The sequence below is a fragment of the Perna viridis genome, chromosome 13, assembly GCF_037379345.1.
Source record: "Perna viridis isolate PV_CMFRI_1.1 ecotype Kerala chromosome 13, ASM3737934v1, whole genome shotgun sequence".
In the NCBI taxonomy this organism is placed as follows: Eukaryota; Metazoa; Mollusca; class Bivalvia; order Mytilida; family Mytilidae; genus Perna; species Perna viridis.
The window spans coordinates 8,504,624-8,518,189 of record NC_142457.1 but is presented as its reverse complement, the minus strand read 5'-3'; the positions used below and the strand labels follow the sequence as shown (position 1 = coordinate 8,518,189).

The following is a 13,566-nucleotide window of genomic DNA, read 5'->3' as shown; positions in this document are numbered from 1 at the left end:
CTGAAGTGTTATCATTGATTTTATGACGTCAAGTGGAATTTGTAAAATATTTCCGCACTTAACTCAATTTTGTGAAATACAGGCAAAGTACGTTAGAAAGACCAGTTTCGTCAAATACAGAAATTTTCATGATATAACAATTTTAGTAATTGGATCTTCTACCAAATAGTGGAGATTAAGCTGGTTTTGATATGTATAGAATTGTTGTCATTAATCATTGAGTCTGTCCGTCACAACGTGTTCCAAGATACTGCACGAAATTGTATAATATAAGCAATATTTATAACAAAATAATAGATGGTTACCTGTTGGTGTCATCAGTATCCTTCACAGTTTTATCGATGATTGTTTCATACATATAATGATAATGGTTATGGTAATATAACCTTGGTTCCCTTGATTACTCTTTCAAAGATAAAAACAATCCCAAGATGAACTATAAGGAAATCCACACACCACTGAGCAGGCTGCAGTTGACCCCAAAACATCACTATCCAGCGAAAAAGTTAAAAAATTTAGGAACTTAAAAGAAAACGGAAAGTGAATACTAAAGAAGACATAAAGAATATGCAACGATTTAGCCAACGTATTGAGTGAGTATTGACTTTTCTATATTTTCTGAACAATATGACCATAAATCATATGGTTTAAGATACCAGGACATTTTAATGGTTAAAGTGCATCTGTATTTTAGAACAAGTCCCTTGTATCGATTTACAAGAAATAGTGATTGTTTTTATGAGCTTGTGATATCAAACATTAATTGCTCGTTTATTTGAAGATTTTGCAATTATATTTTATATATTTATATTGACACTTACTAAAAGTACTTTTATTCAAAATCCTATTGATAAAGGTTTACAAAATGCATTACAAATTGCGTATCTGTATACCTACATAAGAGACTCTAAATTGAAAAAAATGATCAAAACGTAGCTAAAATGATCCTATTTTTAAACGATTTTCGATTACTTATAATTATAAATGGTTTCATTAACAGAGTTGTGTGGACAATGTCACAGGCATTTAGAAGGAATGTTTCTTATGATATACTATGTAGGGCTTTTGTGATAATAATGTAACTGTATGATGAAATACTATAGTGCATTTAAGCGTAGTTAACAACAAATTTGTAACAAGACTGAACCTAGTATAGGTATATTTTGTGCATATAGTTAAGTATCGTGTTGCATTTACGGTATACAATGTATAATGGCGAACTGTTTATGCAGTGGATATTTATTTGTAGAATGTGTAGGACAGGGTCATTTGCGTGGCTTTTTGAATTATGTTGCATGTGCAATTAAGGACAAAAAAGTAGTTCCCCCAAGTTTGCAGACAGTTGCAATAGAAACGGAACAGATGACTTTCTTCTCTCTCTCTTTCTGTGTGTGTTATGTTTGTTTCTTATTCTATTTTTGTCGCTTTTATATTAACAGTGTTTGTTTGTACGAGGCGTTGTTTTCCTTTTTCGGTATTAACATTTAGTTGTCTATTAGCTTATTGTGTTAATGTTATTGAATGATATATAATACGTTTTATCTTTAAAAACTAAAAGAAACAATAGTTTTTCCGGATTGATATCGCCTCACCTCATTACATGTACTTTCTGTTACTCAGGTTGAGAAATGTCCACAAGCATTTTTGATTAAAATCTAATTTCGTGATATCATAAAAACAGTAGTCTTGTTTTTTTATACTTTAAGGCTGACTAAATAACAATAGCATGAAAAGCATTGTAGTAAGTATGTACTATCTTAGAGATATATATGTTGAAGTATAATTACAATGCATAGTTGTACGAAGTACGACATCTGTAAGCTATCAGATGTCTATTACCACCTCTGTAAGTTTTGGTGTCAACAATTAAAACAGTGTTCAGTATGATACAAGAAAGCATTTAAAGCATACAACAGGAAGTACGAAACAAGAGGCTCCCAGGAGCCCGATTCGTCCACCTAGTTAAATTTTGCCTTTCAAGGGCAATACATTTAACAAGATGATGTCCAACAATTTTGACTCAAGAAGACCTTGGTAGGGCTTGTCATAAGGATCGGTTCAGCAATTGAAAGTTTCTTTCTACATGTACATACAATAGTTTTCAAGATATTGGTTGCAATCTTTTAAAAAAAAAAGCAAACAAACAAACAACAAAAAAAAAACATAAACAAATAAACGTAATTTTTCACCATTCAATGGCAAAAACTCTAGCAATGAGTCGTTTAACAAATTTTATCCCTGGTGACTTTTGTAGGCCTTACGATATGGGTAATTTCAGTAGTTGAAATAATTTGTTTAAAGCTAAGGGTTTTGGAGATACAGTATGCGAGAAACTACTGTCTGACCCCTATGTTCCATTTTTATTAAAGGCAGTCATGCTTTATTCATATATCAAAAACTTTTACATTAGTTCTATGCAGGATAACCCAAGAAACGTCCATGCCAAATTTGGTTCTTATTAGTGTAGTAGTGTTAAAGAAGATTTTTGATGGAAAGAACATTTAAAATACCAAACAAAATATGTCCAAATAGGGCAGTAACTCCAATATGGCTTAACAGATGGAAACGAAAATTTGACCACAGATAGTTCTTGTCATGCTAAACAGTTTTATTCTTTTTTTCAAAATTTAGCTTAACCTAACGGTTTTGGATATATATATACTCCAAGAAACAGGCATATCAAGTTTGGTTTCAATTTGTCAGATGAAAGAATTTGTGAAAGACATAACATTAAAAAAGAAAAAACAACAACGCTGAAAAGAGCAATAATTCAGGTTGTTGAATATATTATAAGGAAAATTTGAATTTAGAGATATCTATTTATGGTAAACACTTTCACCCAAGTCAGAATTTGGCTTAACCTAACGGTTTCGATATATATGCAAACAACCACTGTCTGACCGTTATGTTCTATTTTTATTAACGACGGCCATGTTTTCGACAGATCAAAAATCTCAACAATAGTTCTATGCAGGATATTCCAAGAAACATTCTTACCATGTTTGGATTCAATTGGTCGTGTAGTGTCAGATGAGAAGAGTTTTGAAAATTGTTAATGACCACAATTGCAAACGGACGACGGACGTCAATTGATGGCAATAGATCGTATGGCCTTCGGCCAGGTGAGCTACGAAGGAATTAACCATTTGTCAACATGGTATCAAACAAAAGAGGAAATTGAAACCATATGGTAAGTATGATGTCAAGAGGTAACAATAAAAATGTTAAAAAAATTATCAAGAAAATAAAACACATCTCATAATAACTATAATCAACTATAAAACAAAGCAACATGATTAAAGTTAAAACACAAGTTCAGAACAAAATTAAATACAATTACAAATGATATTCATTTTATAAATTCAATTGCTTAAATACTTCTTTAAATCCCATTTACAACAAACTTATGGTATAATCGATTTTCCAAAAACAGTGTCTGATCTGAAATACAAGGGAAGTCTACAAAAGTAATGTCCTAGTTTTATCTGCCAAAGCCAATTGTAGAAGAATCATTGGTATATAAAAACATACATATGTAGCTGATAGAAATAAAAAAAAAAACATATAACATCAACATTTTCCAGTCATCTTTACAGTCCTTATTTTACACGACGAAATGATACATATCTTAAGAAAATATGATACCAGTTCATAATGGTAACACAACAAATCGAGTCTCATTTACTACAATGGGTCGTCGAAATTAATCTTAAATTCAATTTTGAATTCCCAATTAATTTCTATGAAGCAGTGATTTAGACATAAATAACCGCCATGCAAATGCAACATATTGTGTCCACATTGTATAAACGTTTGCATTGCAATGAATTCCTCCAAACGGTTGTGCCTGGAATGTCTTCAAGAGAACTTGTCTGAGTATCAACATTCTAATGGCTTTCTTATCCTTCTACATATTGTCTGCGTATTGTCAGTCATTTATTTATTCAAGAGGCCGTTTCTGTGTCAATATTGTTATTACATGGACTGTCTTCGCGACATCATTTATATGTGTCTATATTGTAATAGTTTGGATTTCCTTTAAGACCTTCTGTCTCTGTGTCAACATTGTAATAGCCTGGACTTCCTTCAAGACTCACTGTCCATGTTTCAATATTGTAATTGTCTTCAATGTCTTCAAGAGAACGTATCTGAGTATCAATATAGAAATGGCTTGAACTTTCCTCTACGAATTGCGCCTGCGTGTTTTCAGTATTATGATATATTGGATCTCTTTCAAGCAAACCTGTTTGCGTGTCAACATTATTATTGTATGGAACGTCTTCACCCAATTCTTTCTTAGTGTCTATATGGGAATTTCTCTCAGGACCTGCCTTCTGTGTGTCAACATTGTAAAAGCCTGGAAATTTTTCAAGAGAATGTATCTGAGTATTAATATAGCAATGGCTTAAACTTTCTTCTACAGAATGTGTCTGTGTGTTTTCAGTCTTGAAATGGATTGGACCTCTTTCAAGCGAATCTGTCTGTGTGTCGACTTTGTAATAACCTGGAATATTTTCAAGACCACTTGTCTTTGTATCAATATTGTAATAGTCTTGACTGTCTTCAAATGAACGTGTCTGAGTATCCAAAATGCAACGACTTGAATTTCCCTCTATATACTTTGTCTGCGTGGTTTCAGCATTATGATAGATTGGACCTTTTTCAAGCGAATCTGTATGTGTGTTAACATTGTTATAGCCCTGAATGTCTCGACGAGTTCCTGTTTGTATGTCTACATTGTGAAAACCTTCTATATCTTCAACATGTCGTGTCAGTGTGTCAACATTGTAATAGTCTGAAATGTTTTCAAAAGAACGTGTGTGTATGTCATCATTGTAATAACCCGGACTACATTTAGCACGATGCTCTTCGAGACCAACTGCATAAAGGCAAGCTGTTTGACGACCGGTTCCTCTGAAGACTTCATTGCTGCATTGAGTATCTGGATTAAGTTCTCGATTCACTAGTGCAGATCTGTTCACTTCTCCTAAAATGAATATCATTCATGTTACAGTTTCTGAATCGATCCGCGCAACCATTGGACGAATCGATGATTGAACAGTCGCTGACCGATCGATTGATAACGAATGAGTAGGTACCTCTCTTATCGCGGTTTTGTTATTTTATACAACATATACTTGCAATTGGCTGATGAAAATTCCACAATTGTCATAGGAATGAAATCAATACAGTGCGATGTTTGTGATATTTACTATGACTATGAAATGTCAAATCCATATAATTTCATTAAAAAGCAAATAAAAAAGATGTTAAATTAATGTGTAAAAAAAATTTAGTGAATAATTACTATAACACAAAACCAAAAGAAATTAATCCGAAAAAAAGTCATTATAACCGATAAACAAGTGATAATCAAGTGATCCAAAATGGAAGTGAGCACAAACTTAGACGTACGGTGCGACTGATCAATGACTGATCGGAAAAAGAACAATGATCGATTATGGTTTGAATTATAATTGCACAGATCATTGCAATTACTGTAGCTACCAAGATTTTTTTATCATGATCAGAGACCCGCAAAAATTATTTACTTGTATGAACCTTGTCAAACAGTATGAATCGAATCCATTTCTGGTTAATCTAAGGTGTTTTCGAGAGTATTTTTCACCCCAGTAGCCAGACTTGTCTGAACACAGATTATATGAGATTTCATTTATCATATTCATCAAAATGTCCAAAATTAACCCTTTCAGAATTTATATAAAACACTGATATGTCATTCCTTGTATTGCACATGGTAGAACATCTACTTCTTGAAAAACGTTTACAGCATATCAAAGTTTCAATATATATGATTGTTTTTTTTTTGTTTGTTCTACCTCTTTCAAGTATTTGCTTATCTCGGTGTAGGTATCAATCTGGTATAAGTTGACTCTTGTGAAGTGTCATTTAAACATTGATGACATATTCATGATCAAATCTCACGCTATCGTGTTTGTCTGATTTTGTTAAATACACATTTCTTCGGAAATGCGTTTCTTGCGTTTAAATATCATTTTTTATATAGTTTTTGCTATTCTGTTGCATTTGTTTTTTGTTATATTTTGGTAACTACGTTCCATGTAATATATGTATCTCTGAACCTTAAGTTTGGTTAAGTGAAGTTTTTTTCCTCAATTTTCTAACAATGGCGTTGAATGAGTGTTTAGGTCATAGGACTCGATATATCTTTTTTTTATTTTTGCCATTCTAGTTTTTCATCAATACGCATTCTTGCATTGTTTAATAGTTTATGGTAATCATTTTTATTTCATAATTAAACGTTTGTTCATGTAAATGAGCTTATTTAGTGGTAAATGTTTTCGTTGTTATGAAAATATTTTTAATTATTTTTAATACCTGAATCATGTAACGCGGGGCCGGATATGACTACATTTTCCTGAATTTCAATTTGGCTGTGTTCTTCACCTCTCTCACCAGTTCGTACAGCATCGAAATACCTTAATATAACCACACATGTATAATTGGTCAAACGTTATAGTTTTTATGATCTACAATATATTACTGAAGTAATAAAAAGGTAAAATATTTCAAACAATATTTGTAATCAAATTTCTAAAACATTTAATTATGGTAATCATTACTAATACCCGATGTTTTTTTTTTTGTTTATACTACGTGCATGCTGCTTACATAATTTAGATATATGATGATAACTTACCCGTGTTTTCGGTCTTTCTTTAATCCTGTGGTAAAAGTTACGTAGATAGAAAAAAAATACATAAAAATATTGTTAGAAGTCTTACTCTATGTGTCTGTGTAATAATTCTAAGTCTAATTGTAACATATCAATAAGTATACCAAATCCTACATAAACGTTTGGAATTTCCCAATGCTTTCGAACACAACACATGATATTGGTGTCACATAATATTGGAAGAAAGTTACATCATTTCATAATTTGATTCGATGCTGAATTAGACAATTATTCACATTGTATGTTATCGTGTTAAGCTAAATATCTGATCATGATGAACTTGATTTTCGCTAATGTACCCATGTCTGTATTTATTCATTTTAAAGATGGTGTTAACAAATATACAACCTTACGGAAGTTTAGACATACTAAGTTACTTACCATAAATCACGACTATTACAAGCATGAACAATACTAGGATAGTTCCGAAAACGAGGGTACATAGAATTGCAATGACACTAGCTAAACCAATACCATTCTCACCTGATTCGGGTAAAGATATCAGAAATTTATTAAAATATACTACATACTAATACTGTATCACATATAATTAAATATTGAACTCACGTAACTATTCTAAACATATTTTTTGTTTGCATGTAGCGTGTTTTTCAATTAAATATGTTGTTGCTTTGGTTTGGTTTTGTTTTTGTTTTGTTTTGTTTTGTTTTGTTTTGTTCTTTGTTTGTTTATATTAATTTTATATAGCCTAGCTGAAAAATTGCTAACTGTCGAATTTGCGATACAAATTTTTGGTCGTTCCCTCCGCGGGACTCGAACTCGTACCGCTGTGACATCTTTGGCAACACCGCCTGCACAAAGTCCTGCGCCCTAGACTACTCGGCTAGGCTAGGCTATATAAAAATATAGTTGGCCGGGTCATTCCTCCTTGTATGATTAATCTAGGGCTGTAACTTAATACATGATGTATGGTAGTATGGGACAGTTTATTTAGGTGTTAATATGTAGGATAGGGGATCAAATTAATGATGCATGTCACAATAAATCAATATTATACAAACGTCTCAGAATGTGACAACTCCATTCGCTACACTGCTCCATCAGATTAATTTGATACAGGGCAGATAATGTAAACTTGACATGCATATTAGCTAGTAGTAGTTTAACGTAACTTTATAGTCATAATATGTTAAGGAGGTAGACCTAAGATTAGTTACATGACTCTTGAAATCAATGACATGCTTGTAACATATCCAATTTCACCATAACCTTTCAAACTTTCATTTGAAACAGCATGAAGTTACTTAAATGCTTATATGAGATTGATGTAAAATGCTGAATACAAATGTTCCAATGATTTTTAAGTTATGTCCCTTACCCTAGGTTTACCTCCTCAAACAGTTTTGAATATGAAAACACTTACTAGATGATCTTAGATCGACTTCATAACTGTTGCTGCCAAACCTATCACAAACAGTCAAAACATATCTACTGAAATTTCCGTTGAAAATTGAAAATATAATTTTTGTTCCAAAGACCTGTATCCTCCTTCCATATACAGTGTCCCATGTCATTACCTGGTGTAACTCAATATAAATCATTAGCTTTTTAGAATGCGCCTGTGTAGCGTAGTCGCATTTTGTACAGTTAAGTGCTGATACATTCATCACGTTCACAGTAATTATTTTTGATTCTTTTTCATCACTATACTGAACTGCCATATTATCCGTAACGAAAATAGGTGGTCCTAAAATAAAATTTACAATCACAATAATGACAAAGTTGCATCTTCATAAAATAGAGACAATATTAAAGTTTGTTTTTGTTTTTGTTTTTGTTTTTTTTTTGTCCAAATTATTTATAGTCGGGAAAACTCATTCAGACTCATTTAGTCATCACCATGGATAGACATAATAAATGAATTTGATTCATTAACAGAATCTTCAAGGTATACATACTTTAAATATACTTCATACCCAATTTTCCATATTGCCACCTTCTTACTCTTCTGGGTCACCTGATGTCACTCCCGGATTTTTTGTGGGAGTTCACATTGCTAGTGATTTAGTTGTTTTCTTTTAAACGTCTTGATTTCAGTATTATGTGTTATCCATTTTATTCGGTTAGCTACATAGTGTATGTAGATCGTTTTTGTTTTCTGTGTTCACGATCAAGCCATAGTTTGGGATTTTGGCGTATTCGAATTATCCCAAATGCGGTCACTGCTATTTTATGCCAATATACATATTATCCAACACGACTTAAATAATCCAATGCCCAATTCCCCAGTACTTACTTCCTACCTACTACAATACCTGCTCTTTTCAGGCAGTGTACCTTTGTAAGGTCATATTCTATATTGCAAGGTCAGCCTTCAATTCGGAAGTATTTTTTTTTCTGAATATAAAGTTCAATATGCTTTCAATGTAGGAGGACATAGGTTTGATTCCGTCAGCGTCATATAAAAGATTTTCAAAATTGATATTCACCGCTTTTCTTGGAAATATGCGGCGAATATAAAACGACACATTAGTCAGAGTGGAATGATGTTCTTTATTATAAGTGGTTGTTTGACTGAGGCACACATACAAAATGCAGTTCAATGTGGCAGGCTTGAACGAACCTGTTAAATTATTCTGGTCATAAGCATATGGAAGACAGCATTGAGTCATTGTTGATGTAGGGATCGTGTTACGACGTTAATAAAGTGAGTGATCTATTAGATATGTTGACAAATATTAACGCAATCCTGTTAAATTACGGCTAGTGGACGGTATACCGAATACACAAATGTTCTTCCCTCTTGTCCATATAGTTGTTGTGTTGTCCTATCTCCTTTCTATCTTAACAATTATAATATATCTACCTTTCGATGTGATTCTTTTGGTTCCTTTCTGGAAGAGTGTCCCATTATTATCCGGGATACCATTGGAAACTCTGCAAATATAGTATCCATCATCTTGATTCCAGTTGGTAGAATGAACATCAAGCCTAAATCTTAGTATTTCTGGCGAATCTATGTATCTGATGTGTTCATTCAAAAGGGATAAGTGTTCCCACCTCTTAAAGGTGTAATTGTTTGGATTGCCGTCTGCTTTGCATAGTATGTTAGAAAATCTGTTGCCTGTAGCATCAGTTGAGTGCCAAATTGACACAACCGGAGGATCTGGAAATGTTCTTTATGAAAGTATATGTTTATAATTTACAATTTAAAGTAATGATGCATATGACAGTGATGGTTCGTTAGAAGAATGATACTGTTAAGCAAGTATTTTAATATATCTTGATTAATTAGCACGGCGGAAAGAAGGAGCATACCCTCAACATGGTTAATATACAGCATGTTCTATATATATTGTGACTTGTAAGTACGTTGGGTTCAAATGAATTTCTGTGGAGAAATTTTCACATCAACATACCTTAATGTCGGTGCAGGGCAAATGATTTGCAGGTTCGCTATTTTACTTACAGAAAAATGCCATTGCTACTTCCCAGAAACTGTTCTAAAGAATGAAAAATGAAGACAGTCTTGCATCGCAATGATTGTGATTTGAACGAAATCACCCAAGGATGATATTGTCTATAAGCATCATGTTTCATTATGGAATTTGCTTATAAAAACTTACAAAATATGTTCACTGTAGCCTGCTTTATCGCTGTACCTTCTTCTGCCAAACATACGAAAGTGGTATAATCATTACGATCGACATTTGTCAAAAGAAGACATGTTTCATTTACTTCTTTTCGAATCATATTCCCTTTTACGAACCATCTGAGGTATTCACGAGGTAGTAGCCGTTTCGAAATGCAACAAATTGTAACATTTCCACCTTCTGTTAGTCTCTGTGAGGGTTCATACAATATTTTAAGTTTCTCTTCATCTATTGAAAATAAAATGTCCATATTAATGTAAGTTATACATGAGACAAATTCGTGACACAACTCCTCCTTTGGATAAGTGTTCCATACTTTCAATTCCCATTGGCAAATTCCCCATAATCCTTTTGACCCATTTTTCATTCCCAAAAATTGTCCAAATTCCCATTTCATACTCAACATTGCCACCTACATTTGAAACGAGGTTTATAGATGAAAAGAATTTTTATGAGAATATTTTTTTATCAAAGATCTTTATATCAAGATCGAATGATTTTATATATATTTATAATGTTTATATTATCCAATTGTAATGTCTAATGTTTTTAATCTTAATTCATTGTGTCCTTTTGGAATAATTTTCTACCATTTCAGTCCTATTTCATTCATGATAGTTTGTTGAATTAATTGATATCTCCCAAATGTAAATCGTTTTTTTAAGGAATGCCCTTTTGACTCGTGTAGGATCCCTGCATTGCTGTTGCTTGCCTATAAATTAACTTGTCATGCTAACACTTATTGTTTCATATGAGGTCATATAAGTTACGCTTTGTAATTTTACGTCTTGCTTTGTACGTTTTTAGTTTTAGTACAATGTATGTAATATATTTCCTTCTGCTTAACGCATTGTGTATGTTATTCATCATTGTTTTCTGTTTTCAGGTTCAGACGGTGTGCATTAATTTTGGTGTATTTAAATTGTCCAATCATTGACTCGTTGGAATTGTTTGTCAGTATGTAGATTAGCTGTCCCGTACTACCATACATCGTGTACTAAATTACAGCCCTAGATTAATTTTACAATGAGGAATAAACCGCTCAGCTAAAGCTATATTTTTATATAGTATAGCTGGCCAAGTGGTAAAGAGTGCTGGTCTTTTTGCATGCGGTGTTTCTTTAGATATCACAGCGTAAGGAGTTCGAGTCCAACAGTGGGAACGACCAACAATTTGCGTGGCCAATTTGACAGTTCTAACATCGTTGGGAATTTTTCAGACTCTTATATGCTTACGTCATCTTCCTTGTCTCAGTTTGATCCGTTTGAGTAGTGTAGCGAATAATGTCGTTACATTCTTAGACGTATGTATACCTATCTGCATATTTACAAGAGCATATACAGGTTTTTTTCCATGATTTTGAAAGATTTAGTTCATTTTGCATGAGAAAATGAGGACCATTTTAATGGTGTAGTAGTATTTTAATCTGATATAAAGCAGACATTTCAGTATTGTCTGTTATTAAAAAACCACTTCACTGTTTAATAGATGTCAATAAAATTTAAAACAAAATGGAGAAAAAAAAATACACTTCATATACAAACCTCTTATTCGAACCACTGACCGATCTTGAAAGGTTCTGATGGTTCCATTGTTTGTTTTGATATTACAATAGTATAGGCCTTCGTGTTCCTGTGTCATGTTCGAAATATGTAGATAATATTCACCATTGACATGATTTCCTACTATGGCTAGAAAGTTAGGTACTAATGCAGAAGATTTGAATAAAGTATTTTCTGTATACGGAATCGTTTTCCATGAAGTTTCACGTCCATAAGCATCTCTCAGGTCTATTGATTTGCTGTCAATGTAGTCGAAAGCTGGACCGTACCATGTAACACTTTTTGCCCAACCAGAGTGTTTGAGGGTGATTGAATCACCTTGATATACTTCCTCCAGCTCGAAGTAGTGCCTGCCTAAATGTAAGAAAAAAACATGATTGTGTCTCTTCAAACGGATAGAGCTAACCATTAACGTAAGCTTGTTTTTTTACGTAATTTGTTAAAACATGTATTAACAACAAACGCTAACGGAAACATGACCCATCTGTAAGCGATATGTTTATCTGGTTTATTTGTTATAGAAATATCTTTATTCAATAACGAGAGTTATTTCTCACTTTAAATGATAACATTAGGATAATTAACATCCGAGTTTCAGCTGCTTCATCACAGAGAGTTTTAATAAAGAATCGGCTGAAGGAGAATCAGTATATATCATGATATTGGTTAATGTGTAAATGCTGGGAATTACTTTGGGACGTTTCATCACTTACCGGTGGTTAAAATGTCTTGTTAAATTATATTCCCCGGAGAAGGATATTTATACGATACTATTTTAAGATATGATATGTATGTCAGTTGATATGTTTTACAATTGAATGTTTAATAAAAAAATGATATAATCATATCCTGATACCGAGGGAAAATTCGTTCATGCTATCATCATGTTATTTTAATCGACTGATAAACACAAAACAAAGGCATAGAACAAATAAAATGTAGAATGTTTTTTGTACATCTACACAGTTGTGTTAATGTTAAACCAGGTAACATGCAGCATGTATTTTGTACATCTTCACGCTTGTGTTAATTTTAAACTAGGTAACATAACATTGTAAATACTTACAAGAAACACTTAAAAGGAAATTTTTGATCGCAAATAGTGTCCATAACATTTTTGAAGATGACGTTGCTGTAAAATACAATCTGAATTGATCAGCAACAAGAATCGTTTAAGCCTACATAGTTTTGAAATGGCTAAATTCGGTTATCAAATATTTATTCCGCTTCCAATTGAATTACGAATGATGCAATGAACGTTTGCTAATTTCCTGCAATTTAATTTTCACATGATTAATTCATTGAGAAATGTTATTCATACTTCCTTCTATTTATAAATTGGAAAAAAAATATGAAAGATATGAAGGATAGGGCAAGCGATACAAAAAGCTTCAAAATGTTATTTTCCTATTTGTTACAAATTTTCTAGACATTCAAAATACATGTTATCATATATTTAAAGGCGCAAAAACCATGTTTCACACTGTTACCGCCCTGTTGCAAATTTAGCTATTTTTACTTTAATGCAATGAAAAATGCTTAGTATATTTTTTTTTAATTCAGTAAATTTGATGAGTAAAAGGATCAATAGTTATAACATTTCAAACATGATTTGGTTTTGATCATCATCATTTGAACGGTATTCAACTTCCATCCGAAAGTTTTTGAGGAT

General features: G+C 32.5%; 1 protein-coding gene and 1 long non-coding RNA gene across 2 annotated transcripts; one reads left to right on the top strand and one right to left on the bottom strand.

Moving 5' to 3' along the window:
- Nucleotides 1-2: 2 nt before the first annotated feature.
- LOC148599462 (uncharacterized) lies at nt 3-11,883 on the top strand. The gene is made up of 4 exons (XR_015917718.1): nt 3-593; nt 1,707-1,741; nt 2,945-3,190; nt 11,219-11,883. It is a non-coding gene; the product is annotated as an uncharacterized LOC148599462 (long non-coding RNA).
- Nucleotides 1,685-13,092, bottom strand: LOC148599461 (uncharacterized). The gene is made up of 9 exons (XM_088557385.1): nt 12,961-13,092; nt 11,877-12,248; nt 10,306-10,560; nt 9,546-9,845; nt 8,103-8,426; nt 7,100-7,201; nt 6,683-6,707; nt 6,361-6,461; nt 1,685-4,987 (listed from the first exon to the last, which is right to left on the bottom strand). Exons 1-9 carry the CDS (start codon nt 13,007-13,009, stop codon nt 3,999-4,001), a joined length of 2,517 nt encoding a protein of 838 aa, XP_088413511.1. The 5' UTR covers nt 13,010-13,092; the 3' UTR covers nt 1,685-3,998.
- Between the last annotated feature and the right edge of the window lie 474 nt (nt 13,093-13,566).

Coding starts and splice junctions, on each gene's coding strand:
- LOC148599461 (XM_088557385.1), bottom strand. CDS start 13,009: ATGTTATGGACACTATTTGCGATCAAAAATTTCCTTTTAAGTGTTTCT. Junction 10,561..11,876: donor GTCAGTGGTTCGAATAAGAG/GTTTGTATATGA, acceptor TATTTTCAATAG/ATGAAGAGAAACTTAAAATA. Junction 7,202..8,102: donor AGTCGATCTAAGATCATCTA/GTAAGTGTTTTC, acceptor TACCCGAATCAG/GTGAGAATGGTATTGGTTTA.